Source organism: Schistocerca gregaria, chromosome 4 (genome assembly GCF_023897955.1).
Source record: "Schistocerca gregaria isolate iqSchGreg1 chromosome 4, iqSchGreg1.2, whole genome shotgun sequence".
Classification (NCBI taxonomy): Eukaryota; Metazoa; Arthropoda; class Insecta; order Orthoptera; family Acrididae; genus Schistocerca; species Schistocerca gregaria.
In genome coordinates this window covers 403,884,753-403,904,925 of record NC_064923.1, presented here as the reverse complement: position 1 = coordinate 403,904,925, position 20,173 = coordinate 403,884,753, and the positions used below count along the sequence as shown (strand labels likewise).

Genomic DNA, 20,173 nt, shown 5'->3' with positions numbered 1-20,173 from the left:
ATTTTAATAATACTCAAAAACACAACTTTATAGAGTAGCCTATGATCTTCCTCAGTGTTGAAGCTATCTACATACAAAATACCACCAGAATCTGTTCAGCAGTAGACTTGTGAGAACGTAACAGAGTGAGTTACTTTCTCAATTAATAATACTGGTATTAGTATGGAAGTATGGATTAAAAACATCAGGAATTGAACAAGCATTGTACTGATTATGTGGAATTGTATTACATACAACATATCAATCAATAGAAGTATTTTCAAAAATATAATAAAGTTCAAAAGTGAAAGAGTAAACAGCTTTATCAAAGAGTGATTATTGTTCCATACTTGGCATTATATTCTTCAAATTAATAAATATGATGTACTAAACACTTTGGATAGTAAACTGTCTTTTTCATCTGGTTTCAAACTATCTCACGCCAAATTTCATGGATATCAGTTCAGCGACTTAGTTGTCAAAACATAAAAGTTACTTTCACATGTATAATGTTAGTATCGAAGTATGGATTGGCATGAATTAAACACGATGGAGGATTGTATAGTTATTGTATTCCAGCTGTTACCCATGGCTATGCTTGCATATCCACAAAATGAAATTAGGTGTGCATATGGCTTTATTGGGCAGGAGACCTTGCTTTGGATGTTTGGGAGCTTGGTGCAAGTTTCTTTATTGGATGCCACTTCGATGACTTGCACATCAATGATGATAAAATGATGATGTGGACAATGCACACACTCTGAAGCGAGCAGGAAAAAACCCAATCTGGGAGGAAACTGAACCTGGGAATCCATGAGCGTCTTACAGCAACCGTAACAGCATGACCACGAGCTGTTCATACAAATTTTAACAATATTAGCGAAGGAAAGTTGCTACTCACCATATAGCAGAGATGCTGAGTCATGACAGGCACAACAAAAAGATTCACACAATTATAGCTTTCGGTCATTAAGGTCTTTATCAGTAATAGACACACATATACACAACCAGGCGCACGCGCACACACACGCACGCGTACACACACACACACACACACACACACACATTCACACAAACGCAACTTGCACACACGTCTGCAGTCTCAGACAACTGAAACCACACTGCGAGCAGCAGCATCAGTGCATGATGAGAGTGGCGAATGGGTGGGGGTGAGGAGGAGGCTGAGGTCGGGAGGGGGAGGGATAGTATGGTGGGGGTGGTGGACAGTGAAGTGCTGCAGTTTAGACGGAGGGCAGGGGAGAATTTGGAGGGGGGGGGGGGGGTGGTAAGTAGTGGAAAGGAGACAAACAAAAAGAAAATAAAAGACTGGGTGTGGCAGTGAAATGACGGCTGTGTAGTTCTGGAATGGGAACAGGGTAACAGGGAGGGGGCTGGTTGGGTGAGGACAGTGACTAACGAAGGTTGAGGCCAGGAGGGTTACGGGAACGTAGGATGTATTGCAGGGAAAGTTCCCACCTGCTCAATTCAGAAAAGGTGGTGTTTATGGGAAGGATCCTTATGGCACAGGCTGTGAAGCAGTCACTGAGATGAGGGATATCATGTTTGGCAGCGTGTTCAGCAACAGAGTGGTCCACTTGTTTTTTGGCCACAGTTTGTCAGTGGCCATTCATGCGGACAGACAGCTTGTTGGTTGTCATGCCTACATAGAATGCAGAACAGTGGTTGCAGCTTAGCTTGTAAATCACATGACTGGTTTCACAGGTAGCCCTGTCTTTGATATGATAGGTGATGTTAGTGACCAGACCGGAGTAGGTGGTGGCAGGGGATGTATGGGACAGGTCTCGCATCTAGGTCTATTACAGGGGTATGAGCCATGAGGTAAGGGATTGGAAGCAGTGATTGTGTAAGGATGGATGAGTATATTGTGTAGGAAGGGTGGGAAGGCTAGTGGGCAGGACATTTCTCATTTCAGAGCACGACGAGAGGTTAACTTCACTGCCGGCCACACCCACCATACTATCCCTCATCTTCGCCACCCCAGCCTCACCCTTACCCCCACCCAGTCGCCACCCCCATCATGCACTGGTGCTTCTGCTCACAGTGTGGTTTCAGTTGTCAGACTGCAGATGTGTGTACAAGTTGCATTTGTGTGAATGTGTGTGTGTGTGTGTGTGTGTGTGTGTATATGTGTGTCTATTGCTGACAAAGGCCTTAATAGCTGAAAGCTATAATTGTGTGAATCTTTTTGTTGTGCCTATTGCGGCTCTGTATCTCCGCTATATGGTGAGTAGCAACTTTCCTTCTCTAATATTGTTACATTCCATCCTGGATTTTCCATTGTTTCATTCATACAAATTGTACTGCACCAAAGAAGTTATGAGTGATGCATGATGCTCAGCAGCTAAAATGTGATGTGTTTGTGACTAATATTAGCATGGACGTATGGATTAAATATATAGAGAACTGTATAAACATTGTATTCATTACACTGAATTGAATTATGTAGGACATATAACAATATAAGTATTTTGACAAAAAGGGTGCCGGCCGCGGTGGGCGGGCGGTTCTATGCGCTTCAATCTTTAACCACGAGACTGCTACGGTCACAGGTTCGAATCCTGCCTCCGGCACGGATGTGTGTGATGTTCTTAGGTTAGTTAGGTTTAAGCAGTTCTAAGTTCTAGGGGACTAATGACCTCAGATGTTAAGTCCCATAGTGCTCACAGCCATTTGAACCATTTTGAACAAAAAGGTAAAGTTCAAAAGTAAAAGAGTAAATAGCTTTTTCAATGAGTAATTATTGCTCCATATTTTGTGTTATATTCTGTAAATCAACGAATATGTTGTACTGTATACTTTCTAAAGTAGCCTATGTTCTTCCTCAGTGTTCAGACTATCTCCACACCAAATTTTATCAAAATTGTTTCAGCTGTTTCATCGTAAAAGCATAACATACAGTTATTTTCACATTTATAATATTAGTACGGATTCACAACAGCATTTACATCTGAACAAACAATACTGAAACAATAAGCATCACTGGAAAACCCATTAACAAGCAGATAGAAAGAAATACCTATGAAAATTAAAAAGAAATTATAGCACAAAAAAAAAGAAATGTTTAATTCCATTTATAATAACAAACAAACAAACAAACAGGACTAACCACAGCCCATACCAAAATTCGTCTGAAAAAATAGGTTACAATGACAGTATCTAGCAATGTTATATGGATACATAAATAATAAGTAAAATAAGTAATAACTAAGAAAACAGAATCTTCAAAATATGTGAATAATACCAAAATTTAAAAAATAGATGAAATTTTAAAAAAGGAAAAAAATGACATACAGAAACAAAAAAAGTATAACTGTAGTAAAGATTAATACCAGAATGATGGCATTGAAACAGAGGATGACACGCGTAAAGCTGAAATAATAAACATCTTTTTCCAAAGCGGTTTCACAGAGGAAGACCGCACTGCAGTTCCTTCTCTAAATCCTCGCACAAACGAAAAAATGGCTGACATTGAAATAAGTATTCAAGGAACAGAAAAGCAACTGGAATCACTCAACAGAGGAGAGTCCACTGGACCTGACGGGATACCCATTCGATTCTACACAGAGTACGCAAAAGAACTTGCCCCCCCTTCTAACAGCCGTGTACCGCAAGTCTCTAGAGGAACGGAAGGTTCCAAATGATTGGAAAAGACCACAGGTAGTCCCAGTCTTCAAGAAGGGTTGTCACGCAGATGCGCAAAACTATAGACCTATACCACTGACGTTGATCTGTTGTAGAATTTTAGAATATGTTTTTTGCTTGCATATCATGTCGTTTCTGGAAACCCAGAATCTACTCTGTAGGAATCAACATGGATTCTGGAAACAGCGATCGTGTGAGACCCAACTCACTTTATTTGTTCATGAGACCCAGAAAATATTAGATACAGGCTCCCAGGTAGATGCCATTTTCCTAAACTTCCGGAAGGCATTCAATACAGTTCCACACTGTCGCCTGATAAACAAAGTAAGAGGCTACGGAATATCAGACCAGTTGTGTGCCTGGATTGAAGAGTTTTTAGGAAACAGAACACAGCATGTTGTTATCAATGGAGAGATGTCTACAGATGCTAAAGTAACCTCTGGCGTGCCACAGGGGAGTGTTATGGGACCATTGCTTTTCACAATATATATAAATGACATAGTAGATAGTGTTGGAAGTTCCATGCGGCTTTTTGAGGATGATGCTGTAGAACACAGAGAAGTTGCAGTATTAGAAAATTGTAGCGAAATGCAGGAAGACTAGGCACTTGGTGCAGGGAGTGGCAACTGACCCTTAACATAGACAAATGTAATGTATTGCGAATACATAGAAAGAAGGATCCTTTATTGTATGATTATATGATAGAGGAACAAACACTGGTAGCAGTTACTTCTGTAAAATATCTGGGAGTATGTGTGCAGAACGATTTGAAGAGGAATGATCATATAAAATTAATTCTTGGTAAGGCGGGTACCACGTTGAGATTCATTGGGAGAGTCCTTAGAAAATGTAGCCGATCAACAAAGGAGGTGGCTTACAAAACACTCGTTCAATCTATACTTGAGTATTGCTCATCAGTGTGGGATCCGTACCAGATCGAGTTGACGGAGGAGATAGAGAAGATCCAAAGAAGAGCGGCATGTTTTGTCACAGGGTGATTTGGTAAGCATGATAGCGTTACAGAGAATGGTTTAACAAACTCAAGTGGCAGACTCTGCAAGAGAGGTGCTCTGCATAGCGGTGTAGCTTGCTGCCCAGGTTACGAGAGGGTGCGTTTCTGGATGAGGTATCTAATATATTGCTTCCTCCTACATACACCTCCCGAGGAGATCACGAATGTAAAATTAGAGAGATCTGAGCGCACACGGAGGCTTTCCGGCAGTCGTTCTTCCTACGAACCATACGCGACTGGAACAGAAAAGGGAGGTAATGACAGTGGCACGTAAAGTGCCCTCCGCCACACACCGTTGGGTGGCTTGCGGATTATAAATGTAGATGTAGATGTAGACCAACAATGATAAAACAGAACTGCCTGTAAGCATATAATATCACTGGATTATCTGTCAAATAAGCTGCTACGAAAATATTGATATAATGAACATAAACTGACAACTACATAAAGGAATAAAACAGTTAAGATGATAACCAACCATTATTAGTACCAAAGGAATGTAATTAACAAGCAAATAGTGATATAAGCACTGATATGTGATCGGAGGCTTTCCCAGCATATGTGTTATTTCCAGGGCCCTCGGGTGTCCAGCCGGTCAGTCGGGCTGACGGAGATAAATAACACTGACAATGAGCAGACAGACCATTCCATCAGAACCAGCTGACGATAGCGGAAAGTTTATTTGCCGAAATATCATGGGACTTCTAAGCGATTGCATCCGGCTGGACACACAAGAGCCCTTGAAACATAACCACCGATATTGTATAGGTGTTAAGCTCACCAGAATTACATAAAAATGTATAATAATGAAATTATTTAACAACTAACTATAAAATTAGAAATAATGTACCAAAATTGTGTACCATTTAGTTACAGATAATCTGGTGTTGCAATTTGGTCAAAATAGACCTATAGTAAAAACAAAATCAATCAAACTTAGCAGCGTATTTGAGACTAAAATTATACTAAACCAATATGAATTTTCGAAGTTCTAAAATCCTTTTCGATACATCTGTTATACATTATCACTTATCATTCCTTTTTCGGTTTAAATGCAGGGAATATCATAAGACTGTTCAAACTATTACAGAATTTCCAGCAAGATTCAGGTAATGGTTCATAGACAGGCTATTGTGCACCATTTAAGAGCGCTCCTAGCATTCAGTTAGTTTGAAAGATATTTGAAATAACAAATCTACCGTGAAGGTTTTTATATATTTTGTTTATGTTACTTTTTGTTGAGACTTCTTTAACGATCTCTTTCATGAATAACTTGAGTATTTCTTCTAATACTGAGCACAGAGGTTAAAGCTTTTCTGAACACACTGTGCTGTCACCCTGCAGTTATTGTCACAGAAGTAGCAGTTACACGAGAGTATATACTGATGAGCCAAAACAGTGTGACCACTTGTTTAATAGTGCATTGGTCCACCTTTGGAACACAATATAGTAGTGATTCTATTTGGCACGGGATCCATGGTAGTTTCCCACAGATACGTAGAAACGTATGTCTACATACTGGTAAATTAACAAGAGGTGGTTTGTGGGCCTAGAGCTCACACCGGACGGCATCACAGATGTGCTCCATGAGATTCAAACCAAGTAGATTTGATGGCCAAGCAACCAACAAGAGTGTGTCATTGTGCTTCTCAAACCAATGTAGCATGATTCTGGCCTTCTGACACAGATTGCAAGTGGCTATTGGCTTCAGGGAAGACGTCCAGCACGAAGAGATGCAAGTAGTCTACATTAAAATTTACATAGTCCACAGTGCCCAGAAAAACTATGTGGAAGGTCTTAAAACATTTTGGCTGCCCTGAACACTTGTGTTAAACTGATTCAAGCTTTCCATGATGACATGTCTGAGCAAGTGCTATACCAGCATGAAACATCCGACAAATTCCCTATTACTAATGGGCTCAAACAAGGATGTGTCCTCATGCCAATGTTGTTTGCTCTGTACCTACAAGCCATGATTTATAAGTCGTCGTCTGTAAACAAAGCAGGAGTAGAACTTAAATACAGATTTGATGGAGGGCTTTTTGATCAGTCCCAACTGCACTTTAACATGTTTACAAGCATCACTCAGGTAACTGAACTACAGTACACTGATGACAAAGCTTCTTCAGCTCACACACCCGCAGAGCTGCAACTCTCTGTAAATTGTTTCAATATTGCATACAAATGGTTTGGCCTGACCATTAACATTCAAAAAACGCAGGTAATAGCACAGCCAGAACCTGGAACTGCCTTTGAGAATCTCAATATCTCTATTTCCAGCAGACATTTGGAACAAGTAAATCACTTCCTCTATTTCGACAGTATATTATCAACTAACTGCTCATCCGTAAAGGATGTTGAGAATAGGACACACGCCGCACATGTTCAAAGCAATTCAATTGGTCTTCCTAAATAAAAGTCTGACACTGTGCACCAAACTGATGGTGTATCGGGCAGTTGTCATTTCTGATCTATGGCTGTGAAACCTAGAAACTACACTGCTACGATCTTAAGAAACTAGAATGCTTCAACCAACAGAAACTTAGACACATTATGAACATCAAATCGGGTGACTTCATATCAAACACTACAGTTCTTGAGAAGGTAAAGATGAATAGTATAAAAGCAACCATTATTGGTCACCAATTCAGATGGACTGGACATGACCAGCAGATGAGAGGTAAGTGACTTCCTTGACAAATTTTATATAGTGAAATGAGCACAGATAAAAAGCCCTGTGGTGTTCCTCTGAAGCATTATAAGGACCAATTCCAGGAGGACTTAAAAGAGTCTTAACACTGACCCAAGTAATTGGAGTGTCTCAGCAGAAAATTGTAAAAATTGACCCACACCTACTACAGCTGCTGTCTTACAGTTTTAACAGGAACATCGGGGACAGCGAAACGAAAAACACCAAGAGATGCAAACTTTGGTAGGTACAGCCACACCCTCTATTATGTGTAATGTGTGTGGCTGCATGTTTCATGCCATCACAGCCATCTCCAAGCCTGAACTGCCAAGCAATAATGAAAATGAAGGAGAAACATGTAAACTCTTAGACAAGTATAAGCTGATGAGTTCACAACTGTCAATTACTACCACAGGTATCAAGAAAGCAAAGATGAATGTCCCCATATCATAAAATTGCCCTCACTGGCTTGCATCCATGGTGCAGTGCATGTTTTGAGGATCCATTTACCTGAACCACAGCATATCTGGACAACGCCATCGACATGCAACAAGAAACTTAATTCATTTGACCAGGTGGCAAATTTCCACTAGCCAACGAACCAATCTTGGCAATCTTGCACACACCACAAATGTAACTGAATATACCACTGGGTCAAAATGGAAACACACAGATGTCATCCATTGTGGAGACCCTTTTTCACAATGCGTGCTGAAAAGTATGCTTCAAAACATTTGTACTTGCACCAGCATTGTAAACTGTCAGATCTGCCCCAACTCACCAGCTATCATGTTTTACAAAGTGGATCAGCCTTTGACCTAGACATTCCGTGCTGAGGCATGAATGTCCAATACATTATCACTCTCTCACAGTTTCATCATCCTTCAACCACTTTCTACGAATGATTATGACAGTGTCTTGTGAACAGCTGACCAGCTTTACTGCTTCCAAGATGCTCATTCCCAGGTGCTGGGCAATAACAATTTGTCCTCTGTCAAAGTTTCTTATGTCAATGGATTTCTCCCTTTGCATTTCATATCATCTCCGCACCACTCATATACTTTTCTTACTGCACGGTAGGCCTGCAACACCACCAGGCACTATACAGTCTAACAGTGGGATGTGGTTGTAATCTTTTGATTCATCACTGCACAATCTGCCTCTAGTGTAACTTTGTCAAATATAATATGATGGCGTATCAACACAGTGCCACATTCGTCAAAGATGTACCAGTCACTCAGACCACTCCCACAGATACTAGAGTCCCAGAGGAAAATAACTTTCCATGATTATGACATCACTGAAAAGCCAGAAAACTGCTCCAAAGATGAGGTATGTACATCAGAAACTCAAATTTCTTCTAAGGCTCCATTTGAGTCATGCAGACACATCACACAATGTAAAGAGTGAAACCAAACATACTTACCTGAGAGGAAGAAAAATGGTAGCTCTCCACCAAAACTCTGGACTCCATTTATTAAACCTTGTAGTGTTTTGACCCATTCATATGTCTCACAACCACTACTTTTTGCCAGATCTTCTATATGCCTATGAAACAGACCACCATTAAAGAACTTATATATCAATGGCACAAAGTCATACTTGCCAGAATAATAAATAAATTCGCTTCCATGGCATCAGTAATAACGACAATAATTATTATCACACAATGTAATTGTACTGCCTGACAAAAAAGTGAAGCATGCAGAAGGGGAGGAGAAAATAAACTGAAACTTCACCAGATGACAGAGGTTGTGAGTTATTTCAGGTATTACAAAACTGAATCAAATTTACAAAGAACTTAGTAGTAAGAGTCCATTTATCAGAATGACACTGCACCTGCTCTGGCCTCGAATACGCACTGATTTGATTGGGAAGGTGTCATAACACCACTGTGCCCTCTCCTGAGGCAAGTTGACCCTCAACTGTTGTAACTGGTCCTTAATACTGGCACTGGGACAGAGCTGGAGTCCAAGCTGGTTTCACATATGTTCTATCAGGGACAGGTCTGGAGATCTTGCTGGCCACAGGTGTACTTCAACATCATGGAAACTGTTCAATCTGTCATGTGTGGATGAGCATTATTCTGTTGAAGAATGCCACTGTGATACTGTTGCATGAGATATAATACACGAGGATTTGGGTTATCCATGATGTACAGTTGTGCCATCATAGTTCCCTCAATCACTACCAGCCATGATCTGAAGTTGTACCTGATGGCTCCTCACACCACCATACCAGGAGTAACACTGCTGTGACTCTCTGAAAACTGGAAAAATGGGACCTCTCTCCAGGTTGCCCCAATTTCAACATCGATGGTCATCCGAGTTGGCGCAGAACCATGATTCACTGCTGAGCACAATGCAAAGCCATTCATAGGCATCACTACAGATGCAGCCATTTGTGTTGAGCTGTTAATGGCAGCTTACGCATGCAATGGTAATTCCCTAGTACGGCTGCTGCTAATCCCTGATCAATGGTGTAGGATGACACAGAATGCTTCAGGGATCCATTATTTGTTCTCTAGTGGCAGGTGCTGACCAAAGCCTTGATGATGAGTCTGTCTGCCCTCCAGTTCCCATGCAGTCCATTGGGCCAGTGACACATCTGAATGCCCCACAAATCTGGATGTTGCCCAATTTAACCTGCCAGCCAAGTACAGGACCACAAAGAGACCCCTTTCAAATATTGTCAGGTGTTGGTAACATCGTCTCATTCGAGTACATGGAATCTTTGAATTCCTTGCAGTGACTACTCAACGTCTGACCCCACTCACACTTCTTATATACTCTACCTAAATTGTTAACAACACTAAACAGGAAAAACACTAATACACTCTAGTGTCATTCTACCTACCACAGAGAATTAATTTAATTGGATAGATTAAAAATGTAACCGCCAAGTGGCGGCAGAACACACACATAAAAGAAGGTTGTAATGAGGAAAGCTTTTGGAGCAAGTGGCCCCTTCTTCAGGCAGAAGGGCTGAAGGGGAAGGAAGAAGGGCACAGGAAAAGGACTGGACAGGTCTAGGAAAAGGGGTAGGTTTTGGGAAAGTCACCCAGAACCACGGGTCAGGGGAGACTTTTACTGCACGGGATGAAAAGGAAAGACTGATTGCTGGGGACTACATCATGCAAGATTTGAAAACCTGAGAGCTTGAAGGTGGATGACAGGGTATTATGCAAGACAGAGATTGCTGCTTAAACATCAGGCATGAGTTAGTAAGAATGAAAAGTTGAGTGCATTGTACGTAACAGAGGTAGGAGGAGGGCAGTGAAAAACAGACAGGTAAGACAATGAAAGATGTAGAAAACTAAAATGGAGTGAAGAAAAGGGTAGTTACTGTGAAGAAATACTGAGACAGAAAAAAATAATGCAAATTAAGGCCAAGTGGGTGGTGAGACCCAAGGACATGATCCCATCTGTGGAGTTCTGAGAAACTGGTATCTGGAGGAAGAATCCAGATGGTGCATGTGGTGAAACAGGCACAGAAGTCACAATTGTCATGTTGTAGAGCATGCTCTGCAACAGGATACTGAATGTTGCCAGTCTACACCTTGTGCCTATGCCCATTAATCCTAGCCGATAATTTGGTCATAGTCATGCTGATGTAAAAGGCCAAGTAGTGGTTACATAATAGTTGTTGCAGGTGTTATTGAACAACTCCCCCATCTGTTTCTCCCACTTGGTGATTTCAATGCCCGTAATGTATTATGGGTCTCAAACTGCACTTCCCCTGGGGGTCGAGTCTTAGAGAACCTCATGATGTCTCAGGAGCTGTGCATCCTCAACACGGGCAATCCCACTCATTTCTCGGCTGCTACTGGGTCAACCTCAGGCATCGACCTCTCTTTCTGCTCTCCAGCCCTTGCAGACTAACGACAGTGGAAGAAGCTGATGACCTTCATTCAGGTGAGCACTTCCCACTGTAGAACCACCTGCTGGATGGATGATTGGTTAAACAGAAGCCACTGAAATGGATTATCAGTGAGGCTAACTGGGTATTGTTCAGACAGCATGCTGTGTTTGAACACCCCAAAGTGTACAGGAATTGGTGGATTGTGTCACAGGAGTAATCCATTGTGCTGCTGACCTAGCTCTCCCAGTGCCCTAAGGTCATCTAGGAGGTAACCTTGGTGGCATATGAGTGCCATTTGGCAATCCAGAGCAGGCGTGTTTAAATGCCAGCCAACAGCAGACAACCTCAGAGCCTTTTGAGTCACAAGGGCCAAAGCTCAACATGTCATTAAGGAGAGCAGGAAACAAACTTGGAAAGTGTTCCCGGACTTTATCAGCCGTTCCACTTGTTCTGCTTAAGAATGGGAAGCCATCTGGAGGATTTCCAGTTAACAAAGTTGTTTACCAATACCAGAAGTGCTGAAACAGGTGTCTCTGAACAACACCCAGACACATTGCTCAGACAGTGAAAACCACTTTGAATGTTTTAATCCTATGTGGAGATGGACAACCTCTCAACTCAAGGAGCAAGGCAATTCTTATACCTCTCTTCAAACCAGGAAAGGACTGCATGTGTCCCAGTAGTTAGAAGTATCGTATTAACAGGTATGTAGGAAAAACTCTGCGCCAAATGGTTAACTGTCATCTGGCCTTGTTAAAGACCAGGCAATTTCTTAGCCGCTCTAAGTGTGGATTCTGGAGATTTCAGTCCTCTGTCGACAGGCTTTCCTATGTGACAATCGCTGTATCGTCACATCATTTGATGTCAGTAAGGCATATGGTACTACTTGGAGACACAGTATTCTCATACAGCTGCATCAGTGGGGCTTTTGTGGTTGCTTCCCCATCTTCCTACAGTCTTCCCTGTCTTGGCGGTATTTTAGGACCCAAGTTGGTGACATGTTGTCCGCCATGTTGGGCAGGAGAATGGTGTCCCTCAGGGCAGTGTTTTATGTGTTACCCGCTTTGCCATACACAACATCACATCTACGGTAAGGAAAACTGTACCGTGCTCCTTATTTGTGGACAATTTTGCTGTTTTCTGTTCCTCCTCTAGAGCTACAACAGTGAGCCATCAGTTGTATCTTACACTGCGGATATTAGAGGAGTGGGCTGCAAAGACAGGTTTTCAGTTTTCTGCAGAAAAGTGTACATGTGTTCATTTTAATCATTATTGTCATGTTTTTAATTTACCTGACTTGTATGTGAGAGACACCATTCTGCATTTTAGAATGTCAGTGAAGTTTCTGGATCTCATTTTTATTCCAAATTTTTGTGGTTCCCACACCTGACAGACCTGAAAGCCAGAACTCTCAAGGCACTGAACATCATAAAGTGCCTTAGGCATACATCTTGCAGAGCAGAAAGGGTGAATCTGCTCCAGTTTTGCAGGGCTTTTGTTGCTCACAGTTAGATTATGGGTGCTTGGTGTATGCATCAGCAAGGCTGTCTTATTTGAAGATCACTGACACTGTCTGTCATGGTGGGATTTGGCTGGGCATGGGTGCTTATAGGACCAGCCCCATACCCAGTCTCTATGTTGAGGCCAGTCTATTGCATACTGCAGAGGTAAATGCAGGGAGCAGATAGCAACCTTCTCAGCCACATGAAATGCAATGGCTACAGCTTGTTTGTAAGTAACCAAGGAGAGAACAGAGGAGTGGTGTGTTATTGGCAAACACAGCAACACCCCTCTTGGCTCCATCCCCAGTCAGGTCACCCTTTCACTGGAGGGCATAACTCAGTAACACAGTGGCTTTGACATGTGTTTCCTGTAAACAAAAGCACAGGGGCTGTGCCCCTCCAGGAGTTTCAGTTCCTCCACATGAGTCATGAAACCATCCATGTTCCCCATGATAGATGGCTTCCATGCTACAGTGGAACATGTCCTTTTTCAGCTCCATGATAAACTGGATGTTTCCACAAATGGAATTTAAATGGTCAAAGAATTAATTAATTTTCTCCTTACCACTGGGTCACACTACAGAAGTGTCTTCCATATATTCCCCAAAGATGACGGGTTTAAAACTTGCACAGCCCAACATCTTCTCAAAATCTTCTGTAAAATGGTTGGCAGCAAGAGAGACGAGGGGCCTTCTATGACAAACCCATCAACTTGTGTTGATGAAATTTATTATTAAACAAAAAAAGTTAAGTTGGGGGAGAGCACATGTTGACGTAAGGATATGTTTTTTGAAATATTTTACAACCAAGGATAAGAACTTAGCAAGTAAATAATGGCACAATGTCACAGTCACCAATACAAATTTGGACAGCAGAGCCTCAGAGTTTTAAGCCTGCTGATAAACGTGCACAATTTGGAATGTGGTGAGGGCACTTCCCAACAAAATTGTAAATCTTAAGTGAATAGGTGAGGCTGGGTGTGGTCTTCGTTCACTTTCCGCTCTTCAATTACAGGCCAGTGAGGGAGGGGGACATATTGTTACAGTGCCCATTTCCTGCATTTGCACAGAGGAATCCTGCCAAAAGAAGAGCTAGAGTTCCTTGTGATATCACCTGAACAATGACAAGCTTGAACACCCCTTATTAAGCAAGCAACTTTGCTCCCTGCAGACTGTCCTCTCCTGACGAAAAAAAGACTAATAATCTTCAAAAGTTTACAACTTCACTCCAATATGATTGTGCTCGGAACATCAAGAAAATTTTATACGAGGAAGCCACTATGAAAAACTTCAATGACTTTGCCACTTATAGCATTCATGAGTTGTGGCATGGTCACAGTAGAGTTCTCCCGTGACCCAGGAAATATTTATTTTATAAAATTCCAGCCACAGAAAAGTTTGTTCACCAATGAGGTTGTTAACTTCAATGATGACCATCTTTGGACCTATAAATTATATATACAGAGGCACATAAATATATCTATATTCCACAAATCCAGAATCAGAAATAAATTTAAGCATTGCAGAAACATTCCCATAGCTCGAGAGATGTAGTATACTTAACATACCACACCATTACATATAGAGATGGTATGACAGTACAGGCCCCAAGAAAGCAACTTTCTAACTTCAGGAATGGACACAGCCATGAACACAAAGTTTGTTATGCCCTATGTGACAGTTGTCAGCATGCAAGCTTATGTTTGAGAGATAAGAGGGATGGTAGCAAGCCATGTGGTGGCTGAGTGTGGCTGCCCACAGCAGCAACAGCTTTGTAGTTTGCCTGCTAGACGTCGACACTCTGAGCTCAGCTATTGGATTGGATATCATGTATCAGAAATTCTGATACTAGCTGACTTGCTCACTCAGTAAGTACTTGGCCGATATTTTCAGTGCTCAAAAGCTATTAGGGAGAAAAATGAGAGACTAAAGCATCATGTTAAAGACTTAAAATCAGGTAACTTCTAACAAAATGTGAAACCAGTAAGATACTGGAAAGCCAGTACAACAGAAATAAATGGAAAATTATAGCGAGTATGAGGGCATAAGTGCGTCCTCGGTTTGATGAATAGTTTTTAAGTTATCCTGTGTTAAACAACTGAAATAAACCAAAATTGCGAAAAACATTAACAATTCTGAACTATAGGCCGGAATGTGTATTTCGTGCTGAAAATCGGCAAATTTAGCCACATGATAAATTTATACCATAAAATTAACAGCAGCACTACAGAATAAAAATAGTTAGGGCAGTAGACATAGGTGCGTGTGTGTGTGTGTGTGTGTGTGTGTGTGTGTGTGTGTGTGCTGACAAAGGCCTTAATGACCGAAAGCTATAATTGTGTGAAACTTTTTGTTGTGCCTATCGCGACTCAGCATCTCCGCTATAAGGTGAGTAGCAACTTTCCTTCTCTGATATTGTTGCAATAGATATCACTGCTACATCTCAGATAAGATTTAAATAGAAGTATTCTCTTGGATTAAGTGTACAATATACTTCTGACAGGCGTTAGTGCAACTATGCTTACATACTTCAAAATTAAAAAGAGGAAGTATGTTTTAATAAAATGTAATATTAAATAAAAAATTACACAACAATTATATTACATTACAATGCAAATGATAATTGAAACACAAGCCCTGAAGTTTGTCAATACATGAAGTACAACAAAACTAGATTGCGTACTCTGCAACCGAACAATCCACTTGCCTATCACAAATTGTAAGTTACGGCTCCGAAAAATATCTGATATGGCATGCAAATGTGCCCAATTAAGGAGCAATCAAAGATTCAGTATGTATGTACTGTATACATCAGAAAAGCTATGTAAATGTAGTTAAAACACACACCAATAAAGTCAAGGACAGTGGTCAAAACCCAGTAAAATATAAAAATGAATGAACTGTTACAACACAAAGCTCACATGAAATATATAGGCCACCAAATAGCAAAATGAAAAACAAAAACATATTAATGGCCTCTTAACCACAAACAATCCAGAGCTGATAGAGAGCATCATGACTGATACAGGGATTAGTGATCACAAGGTCGTTGTAGCTAGGCTCAATACCGTTTCTTCAAAATCCACCAGAAACAAACGCAAAATAATTTTATTTAAAAAAGCGGATAAAGTGTCACTAGAAGCCATCCTAAGAGATGATCTCCATTCCTTCCAAACTGACGATGCGAATGTATTCGAGATGTGGCTCAAATTCAAAGATATAGTAGCAACAGCAATTGAGAGATTCATACCTCATAAATTGGCAAGAGATAGAACTGATCCCCCATGGTACACAAAACAGGTCCGAACGCTGTTGCAGAGGCAACGGAAAAAGCATGCGAAGTTCAGAAGAACGCGAAAGACTGGCTAAAATTTACAGACGCGCAAAATTTGGCACGGAATTCAATGTGAGATGCCTTTAATAGGTTCCACATCGAAACATTGTCTCGAAATTTGGTAGAAAATCTGAAGAAATTCTGGTCGTATGTAAAGTACACAAGTGGCAAGACGCAGTCAATACCTTCGCTGCGCAAGGCTGATGGTATTGTTACCGACGACTGTGCCACTAAAGCGGAGTTATTCAACGCAGTTTTCCGAAATTCCTTCACCAGCGAAGACAAATGGAATATTCCAGAATTAGAAACACGTACGGCTGCTAGCATGAGTTTCTTAGAAGTAGATACCTTAGGGGTTGCGAAGCAACTCAAATCGCTTGATACGGGCAAGTCTTCAGGTCCAGATTGTATACCAATTAGGTTCTTTTCAGATTACGCTCATACAATAGCTCCCTACTTAGCACTCATATACAACTGCTCGCTCACCGATAGATCTGTACCTACGAATTGCGCAGGTCACACCAGTGTTTAAGAAGGGTAGTAGGAGTAATCCATCAACTACAGACCTATATCATTAACATCAGTTTGCAGTAGGGTTTTGGAGCATATACTGTATTCAAACATTATGAATCACCTCGAAGGGAACGATCTATTGATATGTAATCAGCATGGTTTCAGAAAACATCACTCTTGTACAACGCAGCTAGCTCTTTATTCGCACGAAGTAATGGCCACAATCGACAGGGGATCTCATATTGATTCCGTATTTCTAGATTTTCAAAAAGCTTTTGACACCGTTCCTCACAAGCGACTTCTAATCAAGCTGTGGGCCTATGGGGTATTGTCTCAGTTGTGCGACTGGATTCGTGATTTCCTGTCAGGAAGGTCGCAGTCGTAGTAATAGATGGCAAATCATCGAGTAAAACTGAAGTGATATCAGGTGTTCCCCAGGGAAGCGTCCTGGGACCTCTGCTGTTCCTGATCTATATAAATTACCTGGGTGACAATCTGAGCAGTTCTCTTAGGTTGTTCCCAGATGATGCTGTAATTTACCGGCTAGTAAAGTCATCCGAAGACCAGTATCAGTTGCAAAGCGATTTAGAAAAGATTGCTGTATGGTGTGGCAGGTGGCAGTTGACACTAAATAACGAAAAGTGTGAGGTGATCCACATGAGTTCCCAAAGAAATCCGTTGGAATTCGATTACTCGATAAATAGTACAATTCTCAAGACTGTCAATTCAACTAAGTACCTGGGTGTTAAAATTACGAACAACTTCAGTTGGAAAGACCATATAGATAATACTGTGGGGAAGGCGAGCCAAAGATTGCGTTTCATTGGCAGGACACTTAGAAGATGCAACAAGTCCACTAAAGAGACAGCTTACACTACACTCGTTCGTCCTCTGTTAGAATATTGCTGTGCGGTGTGGGATCCTTACCAGGTGGGACTGACGGAGAACATCAAAAGGGTGCAAAAAAGAGCACCTCGTTTTGTATTATCACATAATAGGGGAGAGAGTGTGACAGATATAATAAGCAAATTGGGATGGAAGTCATTACAGCAAAGACATACAACATAATAGTGAAAAATAAATATGAAATTTGCAGTCAACAAAAGTCATTGTAAAAACCTTATATATGCCTCGTGACCTCTTAATAGGAGAGAACTGTCACCGTCTTATTTACATTTAATGATGTGAGACCTTCTGTACAGTGTGTTTTATTACCAACTGATAACATGTGGGTATTAGCTAAAAAGAGAGAAAGTGAGCAGCAAAACAAACTCAAGAGACCAAGTCAATCAACAGGAGTGTTAACACAAGCTAAGATTCACTTTATATTCGAGGTGTGTTACTTGTCATTGCATGGCCGTCTAACTTGTTTCAAAAATGGTTCAAATGGCTCTGAGCACTATGGGACTTAACATCTTAGGTCATCAGTCCCCTAGAACTTAGAACTACTTAAACCTAACTAACCTAAGGACATCACACAACACCCAGCCATCAGGAGGCAGAGAAAATCCCTGACCCCGCCGGGAATCGAACCCGGGAACCCGGGCGTGGGAAGCGATAATGCTACCGCACGAACCACGAGATGCGGGCTCTAACATGTTTTCTCAGTGTGTCAAGATGTATGTTGTAGTGAGGTTTACATACTCAAATTTTGTGACTTTGTGATGATGCTTACGGGGGTAATCATTTTCACTGTACCATCTATAAATGTAATGAACAATATGTTTGGTATACCACATCTATCCAGCTACAGGAATGTTTCCATGTTTGTTAAATTGATTTTTGATTCTGTATTTGTGTAGTCTGAATGCATTTGGGCATCAATCTACCTCTGTATTGTATATATGTGGGTTTGAAGGTGATCATCACTGACTGAAATTAATAACCTCATTGATGAACACTTGTGGTCTGCAAGTGGAATTATAATAAAATAGACTTTCCATTAGTTTTCAGAATTATTTAATTCATATCCATTAGTCAGCTAATACTACTTAATAAAAATATTGTTCTTTGTGTTTGATGACAGAGAATTACACACTTACCAAAACAAGAACTGCCACACCATTGCAGTGCACAGGCCAACAGCAATAGTCCATACCAAGAAGACAACAATTCGGATTTCCGTGAAAAGCCTTCCAACATCACGAATAATACTAGCAGACAGCTTAGTCTGGGTGTACTAAACAAACAGAAAACCACATTACACTTTATTCTTTCCATACAGACAAAAGTTAAAGGAAAAAAAATGTATACAGACAATGTAACTAATTCAGTAAAAAAGTTACACACTGAAAAATGTTTGCAAATTTTACCTTAATCATTCATGAAAGACAATACTGTTCGACTATTACTAAAACAAAAATACCCAAGCTTACCTAAACTACGAAATAAGATGTAAAGGAATGTTCTCAAGATAACTAAGGCAACCCCTGATTTTTAAACAATGCATCATTTGCAGTTAACATGTAAATGACTACTACTTTCTTCCACTACATTTTCTATTGCACCACTAGCTGCTCTTTCAGTGTTATTATGGACTGATTTTACTAAAACACAAACAGTAGAACTCATGCTCATCAATTATTGTACCTGGTACGTGAAAACATTCATAACTGACGTAATAGAAATGATGGTTTTCAAGTAAGAGCCACAGTGGTATGACATTCTCCCTCAGCTATGAATTTTTAAAATGAAGCTTTACCTGTCTTCCCTTTCTTTCAAGTATGCATTATGTGTAATGACATTAAGTGCAGTGGCACGAAGAACACAACTTCTGGTTAGGACAGTGCAGAGTTATCAACACAAAATCAAAAAAGAGGGGCGGGGGTAGGCCTAATGATGATTAAGAGAACAGGGATGCAAGCTGCAGCACAATGGACACATTATTGTAGCCAAATAACACAAAACCAGTACCCACCACAGCAGTACAAGTTTATATGCCAATTAGTTCTGCAGGTGATTAAGAAATTGTAATGAGTTGATGAGATAAACAAAATTATTTGGTACTTAAGGGAGATGAAAATTTAACTGTGATGGATGACAAATTCGGTACAAGCAAAACGAACAGAAGGAAAACCAGTACAATGAAGTTTGGGGGAAAGGAATTAAAGAGGAAGTCACTTCCATAATTTAATCTTCACTGACACTTGGTTTAAGAATCACGAAAGAAGTGAATATGTGTAGGAGGCATGGAGACAGTAGATCACTTCATTCTGATTATGTAAGGGTAAGATGAGATTTTGAAACAAGTTTTTCAACCATAATACATTTCTAGGGCCAGATGTTGACACTCCCAATAATTTATTTGTTATGAACTGCAGATTAGAGCTGAAGAATGAAAAGAAGGTAGGAAATTAAATAGATGGGACCTGAATACACTGTAGGGACCACAGCTTGTGGACAGTTTCACAGGAATCATTGGGCAATACTGAAAGAGGAAAAGGAATATAACTGAAGACACATGGGTAGCTTTGATAGATGAAACAGGGAAGGTGGCATAGAATCACAGAATTAAAAAGACAAGGCCTCATAGACATCCCTTATAACCCAGGTTTTACTGAATTTACCTGATGAAAGGAGAAAACATAACAACACAGCAATTGAAGCAGATGAATGGGAATA

The 20,173-nt window shown here is 40.7% G+C and overlaps 1 protein-coding gene across 2 annotated transcripts in view; it reads right to left on the bottom strand.

The window, feature by feature from the left end:
- LOC126266878 (major facilitator superfamily domain-containing protein 6) overlaps nt 1-20,173 on the bottom strand; it is a 155,099-nt gene that overhangs the window by 83,894 nt on the left and 51,032 nt on the right. For both annotated transcript variants that reach the window (XM_049971534.1, XM_049971535.1), the window contains exons 5-6: nt 18,595-18,731; nt 8,770-8,891 (exon numbers count right to left, since the gene is read on the bottom strand). In XM_049971534.1, the coding sequence (XP_049827491.1) occupies nt 8,770-8,891; nt 18,595-18,731 (259 nt within the window). The remainder of the gene's footprint in view (nt 1-8,769; nt 8,892-18,594; nt 18,732-20,173) is intronic.